Consider the following 26,168-nt stretch of genomic DNA (forward strand, 5'->3'; position numbering starts at 1 on the left):
CGGATCCGTCCAGACTTACAATGTAAGTCAATGGGGACGGATCCGTTTGAAGATTCCACAATATGGCTCAATCTTCAGGCGGATCCGTCCCCCATTGACTTTACATTGAAAGTCTGGACGGATCCGTACGAGGCTATTTTCACACTTAGCTGTTATATGCTAAAAATAATGCAGACGGATCCGTTCTGAACGGAGCCTCCGTCTGCATTATTATGATCGGATCCGTTCAGAACGGATCCGATCGAACGCTAGTGTGAAAGTAGCCTTAGGCGGTCACAGGATAAATATGTAATGCTGGTAACATGTCCGCCATTTTGTGTTTAAACCAGGGGTCTAAGTACGTTGCCACCCAGTACAGGTCCTTGACTGTTATGCTTTTTATACTGGGGTCCCTCTTCAAACACTGGAGCATGAAGGCCCCCATTTGCACTAAATTGGAAGCGGTGAATCGCCCTGGCTCCTGCTAATCGCCCAGGAGAATGTCGTACTCTGTCTCCTCCCCCCAGCCACAGACAACACCAGAGATCCCCGAAAAGTTTAAAACCTGCTTTTCTTGCTCCTCCTCCTTCTCCTCCCCCCAGCCATCATCCTCCTCTGACTCCTCTTCATACTCCTGCTGACTTGTCTCAGATGAAGTAGCCCCCCCCCCCCCGGGAATTCATTCAGCATTGTGACTTCCTCATCTTCCAGCTCCTGCTCCGCGACGGCTTGATCAATGACACGACGCAATGCACACTCCAGAAAGAAGGCGTAAGGTACGATGTCACTGATGGCGCCCTGGCTGCGACTGACCAGTTTGGTGATCTCATCAAATGGGCGCAGAAGTCTGCATGTGTCGTGCTTGATCAGCCACTGGCGCGATGAAAAAAAAACAAGCTCCCGAGAACCTGTCTTGCCGCAGAGTTCGTACAGGTAGTCGTTTGACAGCACGTTTCTTCTGGAGCAGCCTATGAAGCATATACAAGGTGGAGTTCCAGCGCATCGGGCAGTCACAAATCAGATGTCTGACGGGCAAGTGGTGTCGCCGCTGAACATCAGCAAGGCGAGCCATGGCTGTGTAAGATCTTCTAAAATGGACAGAGATTTTCCTGGCCTGCCGCAAGACGTCCTGGACCCTGGGTATTTGGCAATGAATTGCTGCACGACTAAGTTCAGGATGTGTGCCATGCACAACACGTGTGTAATTTTGCCCTGTTTCAGCGCACTCAGCAGATTGGCAACGTTGTCGCACACCACTTTACCAATTGTCAAATTGAGTGGGGTTAGCCACTGATCTGCCTGTGACCGCAGAGCTGAAAGGAGTGTGGCTCTTGGCTTCCAGGAACAACAGCCATAGCACAGCATGGCAACGTCTCACCTGGCACGTCGAATAGGTTCTGGGGAGCTTGGGGGGTGCAGCGGAATAGGCGGTAGCAGTGGAAAAGGAGGAGTCAGCTGAGGAGAAGAACAGAGGATGAAGTAGGAGGAGGAGAAGAAGAGGCAGTCCTGCATGCAATCCATGGTGGGAACACCAAATCCACACAGGTGCCACGGGTTACATGCTTGATGGCCGTCAGAAGATTCACCCAGTGGGCAGTAAAGTTATGTACCTTCCCTGCCCGTGTTTTCTAGACCACGTGTCTGTGGCCATATAGCTCTGGGATGCCCTTCTGAGGAAAATATTTCCTTCCGGGGACCTTCCATTGCAGTGTGCCAATGGCCACAAATTTTCTAAAGGCCTCCGAGTCCACCAATTTATATGTAGTAGTAGTAGGCAAGAGGATTATACCCGGCGTCATCATTTTTTTACGCTCGAACATTTGGGCCATGGAAGCCTGCCCTGTGCCAGATGAACGCGACGACGGCATGGTCGAAGGTGGAGTGAAGGACAAATGGGAGGAGAAGGAGAAGAGGCAGGGCGTGTAGCCTGTGAGTGTGGCTTTGTGTGTTCTGACGGCGTTGCTCCCACTGGGCTCAGTGAAGGGAGGCCAGGTGCCTTCTTAAGGCGGTTGTCCCTTGGTGAGTGTTGGGCTTAACGCGACTTATGCGTTGACAGCACAGGCTGCAGATAGCAACACTATTGTCAGCAGCTAACACGTTAAAAAAGGGCCACACTGCGGAGCCATGTGCCGGCATCCTGGGAGCGCAAGATGTGACCGTGCATGATGGATACTCCAGATACATTTGCAGTCTGCTTTTTGCCTCCTGTGCACTGCAAGTTCTGCCTGCTTCTCCTCCTTCTCCTCCCTATCTGCTGCTCCGTCTCTCCCTCTAAAATCCCCCCCTCTTCCTCTCTTGTGGGCACCCATGTGACGTCCATCGACACAGCATTATCATCACCTTCACCACCACTGACATTAGAGATCTCGGAGTAGGCAGCAACAGCGGGGACCACCCTCCTTGGGCTAATCTGGGTACTGTCATCAGACTGCTGGGTGGTGGCCGTTGCTACCTCCTCTTCCTCATCCGATGCCAAGAATGGCTGAGCATCGGTAAGGTCTGGGAATGGATGGGAACATAATTCCTCTGACTCGAGTGGAGGGGCTATGGTGGTGGTGATGGTGTCTTTAGGGGTGCACACAGCAGAGAGTGAGGAGGGAGCAGATACAGAGGATGAGGAGGGTGCAGAAGTGGAAGGCTGAGTGAGCCACTCAACCAACTCTAGTGCGTCCTTTGACATAATCGCACGCACCTTCTCCAACTTCCCACTTAGGCTACGGCCTGGTGCACCTGCCCGACCGCTACCACCCCTGCAGAAAGGCCTGCCTCTTTTTATTTTGCCACTATTACTCGTCAAAAAGGGCTTTAGAACATATAACTGCACCGCTGAACGGCAAATAGGCCCTTAATTTTTTACACTTATACACGCCACAGAAGGCTTTAGAACATATAAATGCACCGCTGATATTTTTTTCTTTTGCCACTAATACACAACAAAAATGGCAGTAAATTTTGCACTTCACCCCACAACGGCTAATAAGTCCTTTTGTTTCCCACTAATACAAGCACAAGGTCAAATAAGACGTAGAAATATTTCCTTGTAATAAACCCTGTTAATGCCTGTATCAAACACCACTTGCACCCTAATATGAACAGTTTGCTGGAATTACAGAGCTGTATAATGGCAATTTGGATCCTCAGTCAGTGCAGCAAGGTGTAACCGGATTGTTCCTATTACCCAGGCTGTAACCTCCCCTACTGAACACTGTTCAATATAAATATTGTGGAATAATTCCTCCCTCCCTTTACCTACACCTTGAATATTCTTTCCCTGCACTTGTAAATTGTTTTTTTTTTTTACCACAATGATGATTTTTCTATTAGTGTCCCTACCGCCCGCAGACACGTCTCTCCCTGCACTAAGTACGCTGGTGAATGGAAGAATTTAAGTTGGTTAACACTATTAATAGGGCTGTGACTTTACAGGGGCTGGCTGGTTGCTGATTGGCTGCATACATGGCATTGTGTGGTGATCCCGCCTTCCCAGAGTTTCTTTCTCTATGTCCTCACACGTGCAGCAGCTATTTTAGGAAAAAATGTGATTCGTTACCACAGAGCGTTAGGAAATTCGGATTCGGTGCGAATCGAATTTTTCCTGAAATTCGGATTGAATTCCACTTCGTCAACTTCGATTTGCTCATCTCTAGTTACAGTACATCACAAGAACTGACCTTCTTTCACACTTTGTTGAAGATTTGAAAATATACAGGTGAAACTCGAAAAATGTGAATATCGTGAAAAGTTCATTTATTTCAGTAATGCAACTTTAAAGGTGAAACTAACACATGAGAGACTCATTACATGCAAAGCGAGAAATTTCAAGCCTTTACTTGTTATAATTTGGATGATTATGGCTTACAGCTTATGAAACCCCAAAGTCACAATTTTGAGGTACCCTTTGCTCAGGGGGTATGGATTAATTAGCTGACTACAGTGTGACACTTTGAGCCTAGAATACTGAACCTTTTCACAAAACTCTAATTTCAAGCTGCATTAATGCAATTCCTTTTAATTTGCATTGCTGAAATAAATGGACTTTTGCACAATATGTGTCTTGAAAAATCTCCAGTTTACATCCACACAGATTCTTTGTATAGTGTGTGGTAGGTGAAAATCCTATTCGCCTGCATTTCATCATGCAATTAACAAACTTTATTTACATAAAGGTTCATGCACATGACGTGCACAAGGCATGCTGTCTGCGTCTTTTGCGTCCCCATTGAAGTGTATGGGTCCGACCCACAATAAATGTGGATTAGGTGTGGAAAGAAAAATATGTGTGCATGAGCCCTAAACCAGAACCCCCTTCCCCATTGAAATTTACAGTTATGTACAGTATACGGGCTGTTGTTTGGAAAGCTAACAAATACACACTTTGTTGTTACACTGCGATCTTTCCGTTGACTTTCGGTCCCTGGTTTTTCTCTTTCCGGCTCTGCTTTCTTAGGTGGTGTTTTTTTCCGTCTCTTGTTTCTGGCTTTGGTGATGGTTGCTGCACAATGTTTTGGTAGCAACTGGAAAACAACATGCCTGGTGTTAATTTAATTATATTATTATCACATTTTCAGATATCGAATGAGACACATGGCCTCCCTTATGTTATTTTCCACCTACATAAAGATCATGAAGATATATCTTTAAAATAGATGTTTAAGATCGGAGAAACAAGTTTGTCACAGGATGCATCTGGTAATGCAGCTCAACCCCCTCACTTTATTGGGGCTGAACTGTTATACTAGACTTGACCTATGAATAGAAGTGGCGCTGTTTCAGGGCAATAAGTAGACCCTTTTTTCTAATCCTTCACATCCCTTTTAACCACGGTTTATAGCAATCAGACTCTAGTGGGAACTTTAATCTATCAATAGCTGTGTCTCAAGTACCATTGGTCTTACATTTTGGTTGTGGTAAAAGGCAGCAGGATCTTGGTAAGTAAAATGCTCAGTGTATACTTCTCCAGGCATAAGCCTTGGCAAACGGGAACTATATATGTTATGGCTCATGCACATGGCCGTTGGTCGGCCATTCCATGCAGTGGGGACCTCAATTTGCGGTCCCCAATGCACAGGCAACATTCAGCAGATGGATTCAGACCCATTCAACTTGAATGGGTCCATGATCCGTCCGCACCGCAAAAAAATAGAACATGTTCTATTGTTTTGCGGTGTGGAGGCACAGAGAGAAACCCCATAGAAGCACTCCGTAGTGCTTCCGTGGGGTACCGTGCCTCCATTCTGCACTGGACCTTCCTGATTGCGGACCCATTTAAGTGAATGGGTACGCATCCGTGATGCGGTATGTACAGGGCTGGTGCCCGCATATTGCAGACCCATTGCCCGACCGTGTGCTTGAGCCCTTACACTGGAATTGCACATTATTTTGGGTGAATTCACTGAACTGTGGTAGTCATGGCTAGTTTGGTTAGTGCTCATTGCACGGGTACAGGTAGGACAGTTTCATGGTCCTTAAGTATAGTTAACTTTCTGCTAAGAGGATTCTTATTTAAATTTTATTAATATTTTTTTTTTTTGCTTTAATGTAATTTTTGTAGCCTTTCCTTTTTTTTCTAGAGACATACCTTTTCACTGAGGTTACTTTGCTCAGCACAGATGTCTATGATACAGTTACTGGCCTGCTTGCTAATTTCATCGAGAAAGCTGTTACACAGCCCAAGGCTGCAATTCAGCAGATGAGGCACCTGCAATTAAATCATCAAATAAGTTCATTCGACAACAGAAAACATAAAAGGAAAGGTTATTTAGCAGAGAGGGAACTTCAAGTTCCTGGGTTCTGATGCAAAAGCATTAACAGAGGCGCTCAACTCTTCATCAAATTGACAGTACCAGTATCGTCTTACAGCACATGGCAGAAGCACCTCAAGAATCAGTTCCCATGTGCACCTGCAAGCTCATTTACTTATGCCTTTGAAGATGCTTCAAAAACTGCGCCTCAAACTGCAACACAAACTTCATGTGTTTTCATCCAAATGGAGCATGTATCATATGTGTATCTCATGCCTACTGACATCCTGCTCCTCTGGGCGGGCTCGGGTGCCGCTCTACTCACCCTGTGTCTTTGCAGTACCCATCCTTCGGCAACGGGTCTGTGTGCCTTGGTCCTTTGTGTCTTTTGGAGATATTCCTTATTGAACTTCCCCTCATTCTGCTGTATTGCAAGACGTTCTGTGTGCTGCTTCTAGTGTTTCAATTAGCTCTGTTATATATGCTGTGCTGTTTGTCTCACTGTCTGCCTGAGCAATAGATTTACTAATTTGATAGATCTGGCAAAGGTGCTATAGTCTGCTTTTCTGCTCATGTACCATCTTCTGCTTGATTCCTAGATTCTGACGCTCTGACACCTGACATGACCCGTGCCTGTGCACTGTACTGATTCTTAGCTGCCAGCCCTGACCTGCAGACTTGTTTCAAGGATTTGCACGATCTCTGCCTGCTCTGACCTCAGCCTGTTACTGACTAGAAGACTCTGTGCCCTGCACTGTAATCTCTGACCCCTGTGTGTCAGCTGTCAACCACACCAGGACTACTCCAGGAGATAGTGGCCTGCTGGCTCCTGTGCAGTGAAGTCCAGATTCCTGTATAGGGTATAAAGAATGAATACTAGGGCACTAGTTTAGCCCAAATTCAAACCAGTTGGTTGACACAGTGGTTACACACCCACTGATTGTAACAGTATGTGTGTTTAGGTCACTCCCTGTCACTTGGGAGCCACTTTTATTAAGCTCTGCAGTCCATGCTGCGACCATGTATTGCCTGTTCACTTCAATGGGCGCCATGTAATACTACACTTGTGTGCACAGCAGCAACAGTTACCACAGTCATTGGTGTGTCAACAGGACAGCAACCACACTATAGGTTTCTTCACATGTTGAGGAATTGCATATGCAAATTTTGCTGTGAATCCAAAAAACTCAGGATTTGTGACGCAGGTTTTCAATGACATACTTATATGCATATTGTTTGCTGCTTGGCAGTCTCCATCTTTAATTGTCAGATTTCCCTGACCTCAGTTCCAGAGTGTGTGCAGACTAGATACTATGATATCTCCCATACTCAGCACACGGATAAGAGGAGATCCTCTGTAACACACCTTTAGAAGCAGCAGCAGCCTGGAGGACAGTAGACAGCAGTAATTAGCAGTGTAGCTGTCAATCTAGTTCTGGGCTGAGACACTGTAACCTAAAGAGTGCATATGCAGCTTTCTCTCCGCAGCAGCTCACTCCTCCCCTTCCTGCTACACAGATTTCCATGGGCAGCATGTACCCTGATCGCTCAATGAGCTGATATTCCCCCTAGTCTCTTGTCACCTTTAAGAAGTGCTGTTATATTTCCTTACAGGTATGGATGCATTTGTTTAAAATGCATTGAAGATAGATGAGATCACTTTTACCCTGTATCTCAACTAAATCCGAGGCATTTTTGTAGTCATTTTTAGTCATATGAATGATTTTACAGTTTTTTTTAAGTTTTTTAGTTTTTTCATTCTTTAAAGCATTCCTATATTTTCCACATAGGAGAATATGGTTTTACAATGCACAATGCAATTACTGAGTAAATTAACATGCAGCAGTTATTATTTTAGTATTTGCTAGCCTCCAAATTCATATGGGTGACTCCAATTGCACAACAGAGTAATGTTTCTTCCCTTCCTTGGTTCCCTATTACTCCCTGCTGACCTTCATTACCAACAAATCAACAATTAATGTTCTATGTTTCACCACAAGACCACAGGTGACAATGAGCGGGCTATGAGAAAGAACTGAATAGACACACTATTTTAAAGAGCTGAAATTCAATTCCGCCTGCAGCTTTTAGAAGCCGAAAGGATTTATGTATAATTGATAAGATAACTGGGCTTGAACAATAACATGTAGAGATTAACACAATGTGGTCTAAACAGCAGAAGATGATGCTAAAGTCAATAGGGCTATTCTGTTACCTTCAGTGTAGTGTTGTATCTTACCTCCTCTGGGCACATTTCATGAGTGCTATTTAAGAAGTGAGCACACACCAATGGAAAGGAAATGGAGAAACGCACAGCTGACGGCTCTTCCATTGTTAATAGGAACATCTTCTCAAATGTGCGCACATGAAAACTACAATGGAAGCAAGATAATGCATGTAAAGTGACATAACTGGCATGATAACATTATAGGAAATCACTCACATAAATAAAATGTATAATGGGGGTCATTGAATGGCTCAGATTTACTAATATGTATGGACCAAAAATCAGGCACAATTGGTGCAATTTGGTGCATCTAGGGTTTCCACACTCCGTTCTGACATGCTCGACAAGGGGTGGGGCTTTGTGGGAAGTGGGTGGCCCTAAGGTGCATCATTTTGGGCTATAATTGTGCAATAATTCTGGCTTAAAAATCTGTCTGATAGTAAGTTAACTGCTAACAATTTTTCCTGCTATCCCACTGACTTCAATACAAAATCCACTAACAATCCACTTCCAAGAGGTAAGATGCGACTTGACAGGCGGATCTCAATTTAGCGGCGTGTGCACATAGTGACGTTTTTTCCATTGACATCAATTAAAAGTTACTGATGTCGTTTTAATGGCGGATTTCCCAGCTGAAAACTGCAGTTTTCTGCAAAGAAATGCTCTGCGGATTTTACTTATGAACATAGCCTGCTAAATCTGCCAGAGGTCTAGACAGTCTAAGCTTACATCATCTTTATGATGAGTAAATATGGCCCAATGCGTGAGCCAGTCATTAGCAAAATGATTTTTCATGGAAAATATACATTGCGAGGAGCATTCATGCGATCTTAATGGGGAGAGGGGCGTAAACCCTGCCAGACGCATCTTGCCTCAGTATATCGCCTTTGAAATTCAACATGTCCAGTCTTGTTTTCCCTGAAAAGGGCCAAATAAAAGTCAGATTAACATTCAATATAGAAGGTTGGCCAGTCCTACCAATATTGGGTTTGCCTGCCCTTAGTCTAATGTGCTGTAACAAAAGCTATACTGTAGTATACATTTAGATATGACTTAGGCTTCTATATTATGGCAAGGAGCTACAGACATTCTGGGGGCAGCCGCATAGTGCCTTTGTGTAGCATTATATTCTCCTATAATACAGGACACTGTGATATTTTTTTTTTTTCTCACAAAATCTGAGGCTTGTGGAGCTACAGTATGGGCTTATAATATGGATGTGCCTATGATATGAAGCCTTAAAGGAAAACCTAACATAGTTTTATAACATAGTTTATAAAGCTGAAAAAAGACATCTGTCCATCCAGTTCAGCCTGCTACATTGAATATGTTAATCTGCAGGCAATATGCAATAGAGCAGGAGGGGCAAAGCAGATGTATATATATACATACAGTTGCAAGAAAAAGTATGTAAACCCTTTGGATTGATATGGATTTCTGCACAAATTGGTCATAAAATGTGATCTGATCTTCATCTAAGTCACAACAATAGACAATCACAGTCTGCTTAAACTAATAACACACAAAGAATTAAATGTTACCATGTTTTTATTGAACACACCATGTAAGCATTCACAGTGCAGGTGGAAAAAGTATGTGAACCCCTAGACTAATGACATCTTCAAGAGCTAATTGGAGTGAGGTGTCAGCCAGCTGGAGTCCAATCAATGAGATGAGATTGGAGGTGTTTGTTACAGCTGCCCTGCCCTATGAAAAACACACACCAGTTCTGGGTTTGCTTTTCACAAGAAGCATTGCCTGATGTGAATGATGCCTCACACAAAAGAGCTCTCAGAAGACATACGATTAAGAATTTTTTACTTGCATGAAGCTGGAAAGGGTTATTAAAGTATCTCCAAATCTTTTTTTATATATATATATATATATATATTGTGAGGGATTAGCTCTATCTCCAGGGTCTTAGTCGCAATATTCTCACTGACAACCGTGTGGAATGTCCAAACAGTGCATTTATTTAACATCAGCAAACACAAAACAATACAAATGAACACCTAGGCTCTAACTAAACATTAACAAAGTATCCCTGACTCACCTATAAGACATAGTTCATACACGGAGCCAGATGCAGCTTTCCCAGACAGTCAGTCTAACAGCCTCCTAGCTGTAACAAGCTCAATGTCTCTTGTGGGGGATTGAGGCTCAGTAGTCCGCCTGACTATGGCCCGGCGACCCACCCCCCAGGTGTCGCTTTGTCCCCCAACTCCAGGCTATCGTCCAGCCTCATGGTCTCTCAGCCAATCCCGGCTGAAACCACACATCCAGAGCCTCACCCGGCCTGTGTTTGCAACCATGCCCCCAACTGACAGTCTGGCTGGGATGGGCTTTTATTCCCCAGTAATGATCATCCCTCACGATAGGGAAAACCTGCCCTGGAATGGGAGGGGTGGATTGGGAGATCCCACTACCAACCTAGCTCCCAATCCAAGTAAAATCCAGCACTAATATACAAAACAAAATAGCTCCAGCAACTATGCCTTGCTAAAGCTAGCACCACTATGGAACTTTACTTATCTCACCCAGTTGAGGAACCTGGGTGAGATAGACCTCTCTTCCAGGATCCTTATACACTTTAGCGTTCACATCATAACTATATATATATATATATATATATATATATACACACATGTAATATTCACATTAGAAAGAGTTATCTCCAGCAACTGGTTTTATGGGAAAATATTCAGTTAAAATTGTATATTCATTATTTATATTAGAAAAAGTTATCCCCTATCCTCTAGATAACTGTCAGATTGCTGGAGATCCAACCACGGAGACCCTCACTGATAATGAGAACAGGGGAGCCGTGTCTCAGATTTGAATAGTTGAATGGTGTGCCAGTCGAGCATGCCACCATTGCTCTATTCAAGATCTATGGGACAGCTGGAGATAGCCTAGTGCACTGTACTCATCTATCTCCAGCAATCTTATGCTCACACTTGACCAGCGCTCCATTCAAACAGAGGACACGTGTCCCCTTTTCTCATGATCAAGATTGTGATCCGGTTACAACCAGTTTTTCCATACCCACTAAATAAGGAATAATTGTTATATCGTTGGGGGCCCCAGCAGGGAATAAATTGTTTAAACCAGAATACCCATTTAAATCCCTACTTTTTCTATGCTTAGGAGTCTAGCGGGTAGTCCTACTCAGTAACTGACTTCCTTCTCTGAATGATAGTGCACACAGAGATGGCTGTCAATCACTGAGTAGGGCTATCCACTGCACTACTCAGAAAAGAAATAGTAGAGGTGTAAAGAGAGCCTGTCACCAGGAAATAAACCAGATGAATTCCGTGAAATGAAATACAGATTTAATCCGTATGAAGTTCAGCAGTTAAGTGCACCAAGAGCATGCCCAAGCCACTTTGTGCACTCTTACCCTCCTACATTCATTTGCATATGGACTAGGAGTACTCCAGAATGAAGTGACGGATCACTAATTGAAAGGTATCATCCCATTTAGTGAGCTAGGCCTACAAGGCACTGTACCTGGTTTAACAATGAATGTCCTCATTAAATACTATATCACTGTATATCACTGTATATCACTAACAATACTGCTCAGATTTTTGGTCACAGAAATTTCTGCATCATATCTGCCACTTGTGAACATACCCTATAATGATAATCTTCCAAATTTTGATCCATGGCTGCTATCCCCACAATTATCTGGTTATGGCAGGTTGTGCAACTTCCTATATAGCATGATCCAGTTCACTGTTATATTATACAATCATTGTGGTGTACATAAGACAGGACAACTCTATTAAGACAAAAAAGCAAACTACTTACCAGAAGATGGATAGGTCAGAGGTCTCCGTAATCAGCTCCTCCACAGAATCCAGCATCCAGGTGTGAAACAGTATCAGATTCATCACTTTGCCGAGGTCTTGATTTTCACGAAGAGACAGTGGGGCCTTTGCTACACTGGTGTAAGCCTAAAACAGGAGACAGGTGACAAATGAACCCCAAAAGTTCATGTACTGAGGATTTCCTGAAAGGTAATATTAAGCATAAACTGACCTTTAGTTTAAATAAAGCTTTATGTTAAACATTTAATTTATATTTTGCTATTTTTTTTTTAATTTTCCATCTCACTATATAATATATAAAAATCTTGAAATATTGTGATAAGAAGTGGGCACCTTAAAGCATGTTTGGTGGGGGTATGAGGGAATACAGGGGTTCTGGCTTTCTATTAAACATTTGTTTTGCAAAGTAATGCAAGTACCAATTCCATGGGGTCCCGAGGTTGCTTTATCATCTTTGCACTTTGCCATAATATCACACATACTTACAGTTACTAGAACTTTAGTATTCAAACATTGGAAAATTGTGGAGAGAGTAAACTACAACTTTAGCATGATGGAACTCATTTCTAGATGCCTAAATAAAGCTTCAAAATAGGAGAAGTGGATTATTTTCAAACAGCATTGTGTTATGTTCATTACGATTTAAAGGGGTTATCCAATATCTAAAATATCCTCCCAATACCTGAGCCCTTTGTATGGATTATACTTACCTGTTTCCCTGCACGGCCGCTTGGGGGCTCATCCGGGTGTTTTGATCCACACAATGGGGAGACACAGTGGTGGCTATGCAGGGACCGGAGCAACGTGGGTGCCGGGGAGCAGGTAAGTGTAATCCATACAAGAGGCCCAGGCACTGGGGGGGATATTTTAGATATCGGATAACCCCTTTAAGGAGGTTAATGAAGATTTAAAGAATTCTGGTGTCTTGGAAACTTTTCTGAACTCAATTATTGCACCAAAGGAAGCAGGGAACCATGAACAAGTGGTACTGAAGGTCCATGTTGTTTGCCACAGTTTTCACACTGGACACTGAGCCTCAGAGTAGACTGACACTTCCTGTTTTGTAGGAATCACTTGTACTGTATTCATCATATTACATCACAGGCAGAGATAACACAGGATCCACCTGAGAGCAGGCGATGGTCACAGCTCATCTCTTCCACCTCCCTACTAAGATGTGTTTAGTAACAAAAAGGTAAACTGCATGGTATACATTTTTAAACATGGGCATCAATTGTCCATTTAACAAATGTGTCAAGGGCTTTCCCAGTTCATAAGATAAATTGACTCAAAAGACAAACGGCCCTGGTTTATAAAGGTCACTGTGTGCTATGCCTGCGCTGCCAGAGGAGGCATATATTTTGTGATGAGGCGCAGGCTTTGTCATAAATTATTTGCCACCTCTAGCTTTCTATGTGCCAGAATTAGCCAGGACCAATGTTCCTGTCCTCACAACACCCTCACTGTGAGTTGGCCTTACCCACTTTTCGTAGACTTGGCAAGAGCGGCGTAAAATGAAGATAGCGACTAGAAAAGTCACAAATACATTGAAAAGTCGCAAATCTGCGACTTTTCTATGCCAAAAAGAGGAGCACGGGGTGTAATAAATTCCCTTCTAAGTGTGAATTCCTGCACTAAATTCCTGCACTAAATTGAATTCCTGCACTGTATTATTATATATTCTTTCACTAGGTTGTTACCAATGTATTGTTCTCTGCTGCCATCTGCTGGCCGGAATTCGTATGCTGCACGCCTTGTTTCTTGTCTATAAAGTTTTACTCGGATGGGCGTGTTTTTAGCAGCCTTGGTCCTTGTCACTTCCTGTAGCCATTTTCAGTGCTGCACTCCTTGTGACTGGAGACTCACACCTTGGCTTTTGAAGGCATCAGTTTTTGACCAGCAGTTGCCTCAGCAGTTAGCCTCAGGAAAGACATCCACATCACAGCATCTACTGCATCACTGTATTGCATCACTGTATGTCACTGCTCTGGATCAAATAAACCCACGTTTGATTGCATCCTCATGTCTACGTCTGGATCCATCTAACCTGAGCATCTGCCGGTCCGGTCTGCTCCACTGCTTGGATACGAAGGTAGGACAGTCACAAGGTCATTATCAGTTACACCTTCATTCGCCTTCATGTGGGGACAGAACACTAAGTGTGAAAATACCCTTACATGCTGATTTGTTGTGGATTTGGCTGTAGATGTGCTGGGGATGTCACCCTATGCATTGCAATGGGAGAAATCCTTGATAGAAATCCCCAGCATAAATTTACATGCTATGGATTTAAAATTAAAAAAGGTCAATTTCAAAAAGTATATTTTTGTTGTGGAAAATCTGCAGTGTATCTGTCCAATTGGAACATACCTCTACAGTATTGGACTGAATATGTTATCTCCAAATACTATTATGGATTGTAGGACTGGACTATTGGATGCCATAGTATTCTGTAGGTAACAAAGGTAGGTAGAAGTACACAGTACCAGTCTCTAAAATAAAAAAAAATACATTTTAAAAGGAGTCTGTCACCAGGAAATTCAATGATAACCAAGGCACAGTGTCTTGTAGGTCTAGCTGAGCTGAATGTAATGAAACCATCACTTAGTGATGTGTTGCTTCATTCTGGAGAAAAGGTGCTTTTAATCTGCAAATGAGCAGTTCAATGCACTAAGGGCAGACCCAAGCCACTCTCCTCCTGCTTCCTCTGCCACCCGCTCCCTCTCTTTCTCAGTTGACACTGCCAGGTTCCTGCATAACCATCTCTCCTTGCTCTGTCAAAAAGGAAGGAGAGGAGGGGATGGCAGAGAAACCAGGAGGAGCAAGAGCGCACAGAGTGGCTTGTGGCCCATACTCAGTGCACTTAACTACTCATTTGTGCAGCAACACAAGGGGAGGTCAGTCCATCTCAAATTGTTGCAGGTGCCAAAGCAATTTACCCTTTCTACCACAGCAAAGTTTTTAATGCCATAAACGAGCGGTACCTTACTGATGTTAATTTGCACTGCCTTGATGATTCAGAACATTCTAAGGCTACTTTAACACCTGCGTTAGGTGCGGATCCATCTGGTATATGCACAGACGGATCCACACCTATAATGCAAACACTTGTATCCGTTCAGAACGGACCCATTTGCATTATTCTTTTTAAAAAAAGTCGTTTTCAACTGCACCATATTGGGTCAGTGAAAAGGGATCCATTCCCATTGACTTAAATTGTGAGTCAGGACGGATCCGTTTGGCTCCGCATCGCCAGGCGGACACCAAAACGCTGCAAGCTGCATTTTGTGGTCCACATCCAAAGCGGAATGGAGATGTGTAGTGTACGGGAGAGTAATACCCCGTCACTACAGAAGGGTCACTTGGGTACTGTCGTTCCCCCTGTATTTATGGGGAGGTTGGTATAAAATATCTTGTTAATGTAATGCTATGTACTTCCTGTTACTGTGAAATGTGCATGTGCAGGCCGGCTAGGGTGTCATTCCAGCTCTTAGTCACTAGAGGGAGCTAGGGAACCCTAGTTTATATAAGGCCCAGTCAGGAAGTAGTAGTAGGTCAGACAGTGGGAAGAGGAGTCAGAAATGATCCTGTGTCTGAGTCAAGGCCAGGCTATGGGCCTGTGAGAGTAGAGCAGGCCTGAAGCCTGCTGACTAGGAGAGGGTAGTAAGCCCTGTAACCGGGTTCCGGATCCAAGGAAAAGGTTCCCCTCCTGAGTCATCATCCGTTTAGCTGAAACATCATAAGCAAGCAACCAGCCGGGACACAGAATACTACAGAGGCCGATCAGATAAAGCAAGAGGTACTCAAGATAACAGAGGAGGTACTAGCCGCCTGTACTGCATCTCCTGTAATTCACACTCTGTAAAGAACATTGCTAAGACCGGCCATTCTGTACTTCTAAGAACCAGCTGTATTCAAATAGAAACCAACTGTCTTCCATGGAACTGCGCTTCCAACTGCGTCCATGTGTAATTATCACTGACATTCAGTAAAGTTCCAGTTTTGGTTGGCTAACCCGTGGTTGCTTCATTCTTCTACACTACCTTACACGGCGTGTCACCGTTTAATTGACACTGGCGTCACGAACATTAAATACCTGCCTGTTCCAGTATTTGCCCCGATTGAAGACGACAGTGGATCCCAGGTTAGTGGGTTAATCTGCACTACAAAGCCCAGCATACACTACTGACCCCCTGGGACACTGCAGATGGAATGGAGCCAAACTGATGCATTCTGAGCGGATCCTTATCTATTCAGAATGCATTGGGGCTAAACTGATCCGTTTTGAACCGTTTGTGAGATCCCTGTAACGGATCTCACAAACGGAATTCAAAACGCCAGTGTGAAAGTAGCCTAAGATGTCTGGTCTCTCTCTTTCATGGGCAATCTGATGATAAAGTTTCTCTGGACTCTGGTCTAGTTTGCATGAGCGTGCACGTGTAGGCCTTGTCAGTAGGTCTACTTTGCTAAAACTGTCCTAAGTAACTAAAGTCCATCACCCTGGTAACCTAACCATGTTTGCCAGTGTTAACTATATACTGCTCAATCATTACTGTTAGGTATATACAGTACAATAAGAAAGAGGTGCTTTAAAAACAAATCACAACATTTAACTCAGCAACATTAAATGAACCCTTTTAGCAATAATGAACCTTTCACGGTGTTCCACTAGAGCACTGCAGCAATGGATTGCTCGGTGAAAGGTATCACGATATTTATCTGAGCTAGCCCTACAAGGCTTTGCATCTGGTTTAACATCGAATTTCATGGTGACAGGTTTCCTTTAATTACTAAGGCTATCTTCACTTCTATGGTGCATTTTCAGTTTCTTTATTTTGTTCTGGGGTAGCTGGATCTGGGATATGACGAACACAAACATACCCCATTGACTATAATAGGGTCCATTGGGTTTCCATTATGGTTTCTGTCATTATTCAGGACAAAATGCTTATACATCTTGCCAGAATCTGTGGCGAAGACTCCTAACAGAACTTCCACCACAGACATTAACCTAAAAGGAATGTGGATACAAAGATTCATAGGAAATCAATGGTGTTAAGCGAGCATCCGCGACCGAACACCAGTTTGGCTCGAGCATCGCTATGCTTGGCACATCGCGGAGTTCAGCCGAACACCACGTGTGCTCGAGTCAGTGTATTTACCGTAAATCCAATTTAGCCTCTATTTCTATGCAGAAGATCGCTGTAGAGTGAGGGAATCCCTCAGTGTGAGTCCACAGCTTAGGAGTCCCTGCTCTGACTCCATATATGGCTATATCCATATATGGAGTCAGTGCTTGGGGACACCACATTGTATTGAAATCTAATTTAGCCTGTATTTCAGAAAAGTTCTGCCGGGATTCAAACTCGCAACCTTTTGCATTAGAGGCAAGGCTATAATAACTGCATAGCCAGTTACTAAAAAAAAAAAAAATATGAGACTGCTACTGTACTGTACTGTACTTCTACTGAGACTTATACAGTAGAAGTCTCATATTTTATTTCTCTTTAGTGACTGGCTATGCAGCTATATAGTGTAGTGGTTTAAGTTCTGGGCTATGATGCTTTGAATCTTCAGAGAAGGGGGTGCCTGCGGTTCTCCCATTGACTTCCATTGTGCTTGGTAGAACACCCAAGCATCGCAAAGTAACGAGCACTTTAGTGCTCGCTCAAGACTAGAAATTAGTATTTGCAGAGTAATGGAAAAAGGAAGTAATTCCAAACCATGTTCCAGACCTGACTTGTCACAGCCTGTCTCACTTTGGGGACTGTAATTGGTAAGCCAAGATGTATTAATGTATGAGTTATTTATTTCCATCATGGGAATATAGCAGGTTTGCAGTTTTTAATGACGATGATGTCAAATATTGTGGAAGAGCTGTTTAATTGTTCATGTATAAGTCCTATTACAATCATTGGTAGACACAATACACCATGCATCATACGTGCTATGTCGGTGACCTCCAGTGGTCAGTAGCATTATTGCACACTGAAAGCACACTGGCATATTATACACCAGTACACTGTGAAATATTGTACAGTGAATCGTGTAGATTTGTTTTTCTCAGTAGTCTGCCTTAGATGCATTTCTCAGCTTCATTACCTGCAGACGGAACCAGTCAAGTCTTAAAGCTCTAAAATCAAATGGCTTCTTGTCTTCAACTGCAGAAAACAGAAATGAAAAAAACTTCAAATACAATTTAATAGAAATAAGCAAATTGAATCTATATGAATCTAATTTGTTCTAAATCTGACGTTTTTGGGATTCTTCCACGCACATAGCTCAAAATGGAATCCAAACTTTTATATATCAAGATGAAGAGAAGATGAAGATGGAGGGAAACACAACCCTGTCCCGGAAGGTTTACCCATAATGCCTTACAGTCAGCATCAGCCAATCAAGAGGGCCAATAGTTGTGATGTCAGTGGGCGTGTCATAGGCACTATATATGATCCCAGAATGGATCCTACATGTTCTTCTAGGTGTGTACATTGGAGTACCTCTGTTACATAGAGCAAAGAAATCTTGACAGAATACAGCTAGTTTTGGGTCAATTATTCAGGGATAGTGCATCTGTTAGATAGAGGAAAGAGATCTCAAAACACAGAATACAGTAGTGTAAGGTCGGAGAAGTTATTTCATAGTGAAGCAAAGACAATGGCCAGTTAGATTTCTAATTATTTCACATGGAGATAGGTTTTAGAGATAGAAGTCAGTGTATCATGTTGTGTAACTTATTCAGGCAGCCTCAGGGGGGCTGGTAGTTTCAGCTATTTTAGCCTGTCTGTGGTAGTGTGCAGTGTTTAAAATTATAATACTCAGTTTATTATTAACGTGAATGAGCGCAATCTTTATCACATAATTATATCATCACATAACAAACACAATCGCATACAGTCAGGCTGCCTCAGGGACTTTTGCAATCATGATGTTATTTAAAGTTACAGGCATCATTTGAAGCTATACAACTCCATTTATTGTCTATGTGAATCACCACAATCTTTATCACATAATCCATAATCAACATCAATCTTTCACAATATTAATCCTGGTGCTAATAGTGCGCCACCTAACGTATCATTGTGTCACAGTTACCTACAGTATATTGTAGTAGACTCTGTTCAGTTCACCTATTTTCTAGAATTAGGCATGGATCCATGGGGATTTTCACACACCTCCAGCTGATGCCAATAAATAGTTCTGCCACTGCTGAGAATAGGGACTAGCTATTTATCACCAGCCCAATGATGCTATTGCTGCCGTCTTCCTGTCCATCATGTTTCATGCAGGACAGCTGTTGCCACTACTACTACACCTACACATCCACACATCTCCTTCCTTGTTTATCATGTTCTATGCTGTGCTGTTGTTGCCGCTACTACTACCGCTACACATCTCGTGCCCTGTGTATGTTCCATACTGTACTGCTGCTGCTGGGAATGTACCCTGCACAGTAAAAAAAAACTCTGAAACTGCTCCCAAAACTGGGATATTTTTCAATGGCTTTTGCAAAAAGCTATGGCCTTTTCTCTCTCCATGTTGAAGTTCCTAGAAAACCCCAGAGTGTCACACATGACTTTCCAGGGCAATTGGGCCACTTTTCATTCAGACTGATGGCCGTTTTGGAACCAAAATAAATTTCAGTAAATTCGTTCATCCCTAGATTTTAAAGATTCTGGGATAATCAGGGTCTCAAAATCTAGAAATTATTGCTAAACGTAAACAAGAAATAGAGTTGTCGTCACTGTTTGTCAGTCTGCAGCAATTTCTACATGATCCTGACACAGGTGCTCATATAGAAATCCTGCAGAGAACACGGGTGTTAATTCCTGCTTAACCTGCTGATCTGCTCTATCTTTGGCTGCAGAATAACTGACAATGCCAGTATTAGCCAAGGATGAGGGTGTAATGATGCTTTTTTGCTATGGGAAACAGGTCACATAGAATGTGTCGGCAGATAAGAACCATTTGGCCCATCTAGTCTGCCCAATATACTGAATACTATGGATAGCCCCTGGCCCTATCTTATATGAAGGATGGCCTTATGCCTATCCCATGCATGCTTAAACTCCTTCACTGTATTTGCAGCTACCACTTCTGCAGGAAGGCTATTCCATGCATCCACTACTCTCTCAGTAAAATAATACTTCCCGATATTACTTTTAAACCTTTGCCCCTCTAATTTAAAACTATGTCCTCTTGTAGGGAGGCTCCTGCTCCAGTCACTTCTCTTACAGATTATTACAGGACAGTAAGGAGAAGGAGGACTGGTGACATGGATGACTTCCTGGGACACAGAGAAAAAGTTTCTTTATATATTTCTCAGTTTTAACAGTGATAACAGATAAAAGAGGACTGAGGAAAGGAAGAGATGAAGGGAAGATTATTTTTCTGTGTTGTGTTTCTCTAGATGGTTCAATATAGTAATACAGGCAAATATGTCTAAAATAACAGTAACAATGTCTAAAATAACAGTATATATACAGATACTTCCTTAACTTGGCTCTTGGCTTGCAATATCCCAAGATGATTGGACCTCAGAGTAACGCAAACTTTTTTTCAAGGCTTGGACTACAACTATAGGATACTTTTCTGCATGTAAGTAACTAATCAATGTTAAATTAGGAATGCTTATATCTAATCCAACATTTTGCCATATAAATAACAAGATAATATCCAAGTCCTTTGTTGTGTGCATTTTAGGCCATCTGATGATGGATAAAAGCTATGGACACCTTTGGTGGCATTTTTATTATTATTGCATTCTACTTATTTAAGGCTGAAATCAACTTTCAACTGGCTTCTATTAAAACTTGTCAACAGTTTTTCCTCTACAGATTTCAGATTCACTGCATCTGCAGACTCTCTCCTCCATCAGGGTGCTGCTCTGACGTCTCAGATGGCTTTCACACATAATACAATATCGGTATTAAACAGATCCGTTTTGATTTTAAACATCAGGAGGCATACTTTCAATTAGGATGCGGTTGTGTGAAATCAAAACAGAAAAAAAAACGGATCCATCACTAAATACATTGAAAGTCTGAGACATTGAAATAGGTGATGGATCCAGTATTTTAGGCCTCTAACAAAACTGTTCAGTCACCATTGACTTACATTGTTTTCAGTGCCGGAACCATTTTTTCCCGTTTTTATGACCGGACAGAAAATAGTTAAATAAATATATAGCAAGGTTTCAAAAATTGCAGCTTGGAAATCCTTTTGTTGAAATGTCTCTTATTATTACAGTAAATCTATAGAGAATCATCTGCATTTGTACCAAATCCACAGCAGAAAACTCTTATCCTTAGCTTATTTTAGATGAAACATTGTGAGTATATTCTAAGGATGTAATCGGTGGAGTACCTACAATAGAGGCAGGGCCCGGGCGGGGGTCCGGCATGAAACTTGTTCTTTTCTCTTCCTCAAATGAAAACACTGCATTTTCATGCAGCCATCACTAGGGGAAACTCAATGCAAAGAGATAATCACAGCTTCCATGGTAGTTGTATTAACTTCTATGCACTGAGCTCTTCCTAGCTAGTTTTGTAATAGAAGAAAGGCAGAAGATTTATCAAAGTGTTTATGACAGTTTTCTGATGTAAATACATTAAGAAATGTGGTGTTCAGAATAAAACACCTGTTCCACTTTTTCCAACATAAAAGGTTTAAAAATACAACTTTTTTTGTTACAATTTGAATTTAATTACTATTTCTTCCACTTGATTAAAAAACTTAAATTGGTCAGAAATCTCGGGTGTTGTGCATATTCTGCATTATTCTGGGAGTGAATGATAACTGTACACTGGGAAACTAGGTGCAGGGGGCCCGTACTGAGTTTTTCTATGGGTACCTATGAGATCTGTGTACGTCTCTGGATGTAACCCATGAAGTTGTTTTGAGAACTGTGAGTGGGCATAAGTTGGGTAAGCAGAGAGTGGTAAATTCACCTCCTCAACTACAACCAATGGGAATAGTTGGTGAGAATGTTTTATTCCAGCCCAAGCAACTATGTTAATATTACATTTTCCTGTGGATCCCCTCTGTTCCACTGAAGTATACCATGTTTGTTTTCAACTTCTGCAAGACTGCTTCTCTCACCTATGGTATATCACTGGTCCCTATGAGAATGCCTGTTTCTTCTTCATTACCTGACAAAAACTAAAATAAACCATGAATCAAATTGTTGGCACATTTATACAATAAGGTAGAGATTTATCAAGTCCTGCACTCTATAATTCTGGCTTCAAAAAGTTGCAAAATAGGGCTTTTTTGTTTTTGGGATTTTTTGGCACAACAATTTTGAAACATTTTGCATCATTTACCCCAGTTCTGAAAAGTGGGTGGCAAAATGGGTGTGTTTAGCCTGTCAAGCGAATACAGTAAAAAGCTGATTTATCAAACAAGACTTTTTGAAATGTCTAAAAATGTGGCATAGGAAGTGGAGTAACAGAAGATGCTAATTTATAAAACATTGTGTGACATTTGATACATTTGGTGCAAATTACGGCAATGCAGATGCCCACGGAACTGACTTTAAAGATTCTCCTCATAATAAATTTCCCCCTAAGTGTGTTACCTTGCTTTATCTTCAGAGCAGTCAATGTGTTTACAAATGATGACATGATCACAGATTCTTCTTCTGGGCAAACTGTCAGATTCTAGAAGTAACATTCGGAGAATATTAGGATATATTCAAAATCATGAAGACAAATGTGTGAAATAGGCAGACCGAAAGTGATTGTGGAAAAAAAAAAAGGTACTATATTTTTATAGGTCTATCAGACAAATATAAATGTTGCTAATTTAGTAGTTTCATTTGTCAATGCTTAGAAGGCCTATGATACATTGTAATGTAGGGCATAGGAAGAATAGTACAATTTAAGCAAGGCATTATAAATGAATATACACTATGTTACTTACCTGTATAATGTCACTGAGGACCAAAGCATCAAATTTAGCCAGGTACTGTAGATGATAACGCTGAATGATAGGCAGATTCTTCCTCAGCAGTACCCGGAGCTCTTCAATCACAAACATCAACTGAGCTATATGTCTATAAAAACATGGAAAAAAAAAAAATCTAAGCTGCTAAGCTTTCAGATATACTGCATTGAAGCACAGTGAAATCCGTATCCATTAATGATCCTGAAAGTAGTCAATATCTCTAACGTTCATATTAACATTCATAACAACTGAGCATCAGGTTAAAGCTTCCATACATGGAAGGCATTGTCAGCCAAATCTTTTAAGAATAAGGTATGATGAACTTAAAATGATACAAAAAACAACAAAGTTTCAATCAACATGATTAATATGAAGGTGTTTACTTGGTGGCATATCATTTTCACAAGCTTGGCCTCCAGTTTTCATATATGGTGGGAATATCAATGAGTGTGTAGACTTTGTATCCAAATTTATATAGTAACATTTATCAGATTTCACAAAACCCTCTCTCAAAGGGGTATTCCGGTTGTTAGAAGTCCACATGATAGGGGATATCCACATGATAGGGGATAACTATTAGATCGGTTGGGGTTCCACCGATCATGATAATGGGGTATATCCCCTTTAGCCTCCGTGAAATGAACAGAGTGGCCAGTCGCACATGCGCTTGGCTGCTCCATTCATTTCTATAGGAGTTCTGGAAATAGCCAAGTACAGCGCTTGTCTATCCCAAGAGTTGCCATAGAAATGAATAGAGGGGGCACGCACATGCCCAACCGGCTGCGCCGTTAATTTCGGGGCGCTACAGGGAGTATGGGGCCCTGGTTCTCATGATCGGTGAGGGTCCCAGTAGTAAGACCCCCAGCAATCTAATAGTTATCCCCTATCTTGTGGAAAGGGGATAACTTCTAGCAACCAGAATACCTCTTTAAGGCTCTTCCTTAATCACTGGTTTTAGGACATAGTAAACTAAGCAATTGCTCAGGGACCCTCTTTCCTTGGAGAGTTCCTTGAACAGAAACTGCAGAAGCAAACTAATACCACCAAGTATTATTTAGTTCTAAAGATAGGCTGTTAATATTTATGCCCTATAGAACCATTTAACAGTGTTCTCACCATCTCTTTTTAGTTGCACAGAAATAGATAAAAATAGTAGTACCATCATGACTGTGCACACAAGATCCAAAATGAGAGTAGGCCCAAATAAACCAGCTTTCTAAAACATTCAGCAAATGGTGAGCCCAGTAAAGTTTACTGAAATTTCTGAAATGTCTGATACATGGCATGAAAAAATAGGTTTGAGGTCATCTTACACATCTATGTAGTCTTCTGGGGTCTTGGTTTTGGTGACATTCTCAGCATGGCGTACCAGCCAGTTAATTTCATCACGACAAAAGGATAAAGCCATAAATGCAAACAGAGCCTGAAAAAAATAATAACTTAGTATTATTAGAAGTTATACATACTATGTATTATAATGTGAATTTCTTAAGAACTATTCTAGAATCATTACCTTGGGACCCAAGAGGCCTGGTTCCTCAGCTAAAATAGTCTCCAGTTCCTTCACAGCACTTCTGAGGAACACACGTCTTGCACGGTGAAATTGGCCACTTTGGAGATAAGTTAGTCCTTACTCATTACATAAACCATGCTTTTGCAAAGAATGTCTACAGTAATATCTTATTATCTTTTGCAGATTACATTAAGGGCTATTTACATAGTGAAGACAGGGCAGCACCTTCTTTTATACACTTATCAAAATTTTGTGCAATTAGGTCATATCCCCAACCAAAGCTGAGGTTTCAGTATTCAGCTGGAGAGTAACTTTTACATACATTGTATTGTTGTTTGATTTTTTTTTTCCATAGTCAGCAATGCTTGTCAAAGTGTTATGTTATCAAATATGTCTACATTACACAGGTTTAAAAAAAATCACCTCCATCTCCCAGAAATAGCTTTTAAAAAGTTTCCTCACAATATTGTGCTAGCAAGACTGACCTGTGTGTCATGAAATGTTCTTTGCATTCCTTCACATCCGCTACTCGTTTGCCATACCTAATCAGAAGAGATGACAACAGGATTGTTAATTGTGCAAAATACATTGTATATATTACAAATTGTTTAAATCTTCTATTATGGTTCCCAAGATTAACACATTGCAAAGAAGTGCTATGCTATATCAGTATTTGTACATTCTAAAACAAGCCCTGAAATTAAAGGAACAGTCAGGACATTTAAGCAATAAGAAGGTGAAACTTATTCCATTTGCCTCCACTACCCTGGTTGAAATTTCCAAATGTAGCTATGAGATAACATGAGACAGCTGAAGGTAAGGTAAAATGAAATGGAGTGAGCAGGCAAGTGCACACAAGCACAGTGTCAACGACAACAGGGCAGTCACAAGACACAATGCATCAATAGTAAATAATTTAATATTGGAAGGAGTCGTTCCAAGTTTATTATTTATAACAGTACCCAGAAAAAAGTCCACATGAAAAATGTACAGAAATACATTTATAAACTTACATGGGAAATGAATCGTTATCTATATGGTTATTTAGAATTATAAACATTATGAACATCTATAGGACTTTTCAAGTGGGTTTTTTAATGTAAGCTTATGTTATAGAACCATTTATACGTAACATACCCTTTTATGCTCCCAAAGAAATCCTCAGTAACGCGGTGTATTAGCAGAATGTCATCACGGATCAGTGTGATACAGTGGGAACCCTGAAGTGCCAATTTCCAAAGCTCTAAGCTTGCCTGGTGTGAATTCAGTGCACTGTGTGACAGCAGAAAACCAACTAGAAATAGAGATATTCAAACATTACTATAAGGCCAAGTGGTTGCAGCTTTAGATGATTTAAAAAACATTAAAGTTGGGTTTCGACATTCAGCCCTCCTGATACAGTGTTTGATGCCAAAACTAGGAGTGGATAAAAAAAAAAGAGATGAGATGGTATCTGTCTGTTATACGTGATACCCCTTTACCAGAGATGAGCGAACTTCTTAAAAATTTGATTCGGCTGAATTGCAGACTTTTATTTATATGTGATGAATCGTGTTAAAAAACAGCTATTTCCTGGCTGCAGAGAGCCTTTATAGTGGTGTAGAACACTGTGCCTTGCAGTAACACGCATAGGGAGTCTGCTGTGGTAGTGAAACAATACTGTGAGCCAGTATGACATGCACTTATTTGGGCAGTTACGGGGCCAAAACTGACCAAATAACTCATTGGGGAACTCAGCCTTACAGGTCAATGTTAGCATCAAGAAGAAGCGCACTCCTTTTACACCGTCAGCAGCTGATTCCACATAGAAGTCTACAGAACCTTTTCTATTAGGCGCTTATACAAATAAGGCCCCCCCCCCAACAGAGTGGAGAGGGTGTCAGCAGTAAGTTTGTGTTGACGTCACTGATTATTTTGCCCTTCCTCTG

The 26,168-nt window shown here is 41.7% G+C and overlaps 1 protein-coding gene across 1 annotated transcript in view; it reads right to left on the minus strand.

Annotated features, from left to right (window-relative positions):
- The window catches only part of NCKAP1L (NCK associated protein 1 like), a 344,253-nt gene that overhangs the window by 241,806 nt on the left and 76,279 nt on the right, over positions 1-26,168 (minus strand). The window contains exons 9-19 of the mRNA XM_044285109.1: positions 25,378-25,534; positions 24,726-24,782; positions 24,241-24,337; positions 24,041-24,150; positions 22,704-22,836; positions 22,360-22,441; positions 17,883-17,941; positions 11,761-11,906; positions 7,960-8,092; positions 5,558-5,677; positions 4,354-4,493 (exon numbers count right to left, since the gene is read on the minus strand). Of these exons, the coding sequence (XP_044141044.1) occupies positions 4,354-4,493; positions 5,558-5,677; positions 7,960-8,092; positions 11,761-11,906; positions 17,883-17,941; positions 22,360-22,441; positions 22,704-22,836; positions 24,041-24,150; positions 24,241-24,337; positions 24,726-24,782; positions 25,378-25,534 (1,234 nt within the window). The remainder of the gene's footprint in view (positions 1-4,353; positions 4,494-5,557; positions 5,678-7,959; positions 8,093-11,760; positions 11,907-17,882; positions 17,942-22,359; positions 22,442-22,703; positions 22,837-24,040; positions 24,151-24,240; positions 24,338-24,725; positions 24,783-25,377; positions 25,535-26,168) is intronic.

This window comes from Bufo gargarizans, chromosome 3 (assembly GCF_014858855.1).
Source record: "Bufo gargarizans isolate SCDJY-AF-19 chromosome 3, ASM1485885v1, whole genome shotgun sequence".
Classification (NCBI taxonomy): Eukaryota; Metazoa; Chordata; class Amphibia; order Anura; family Bufonidae; genus Bufo; species Bufo gargarizans.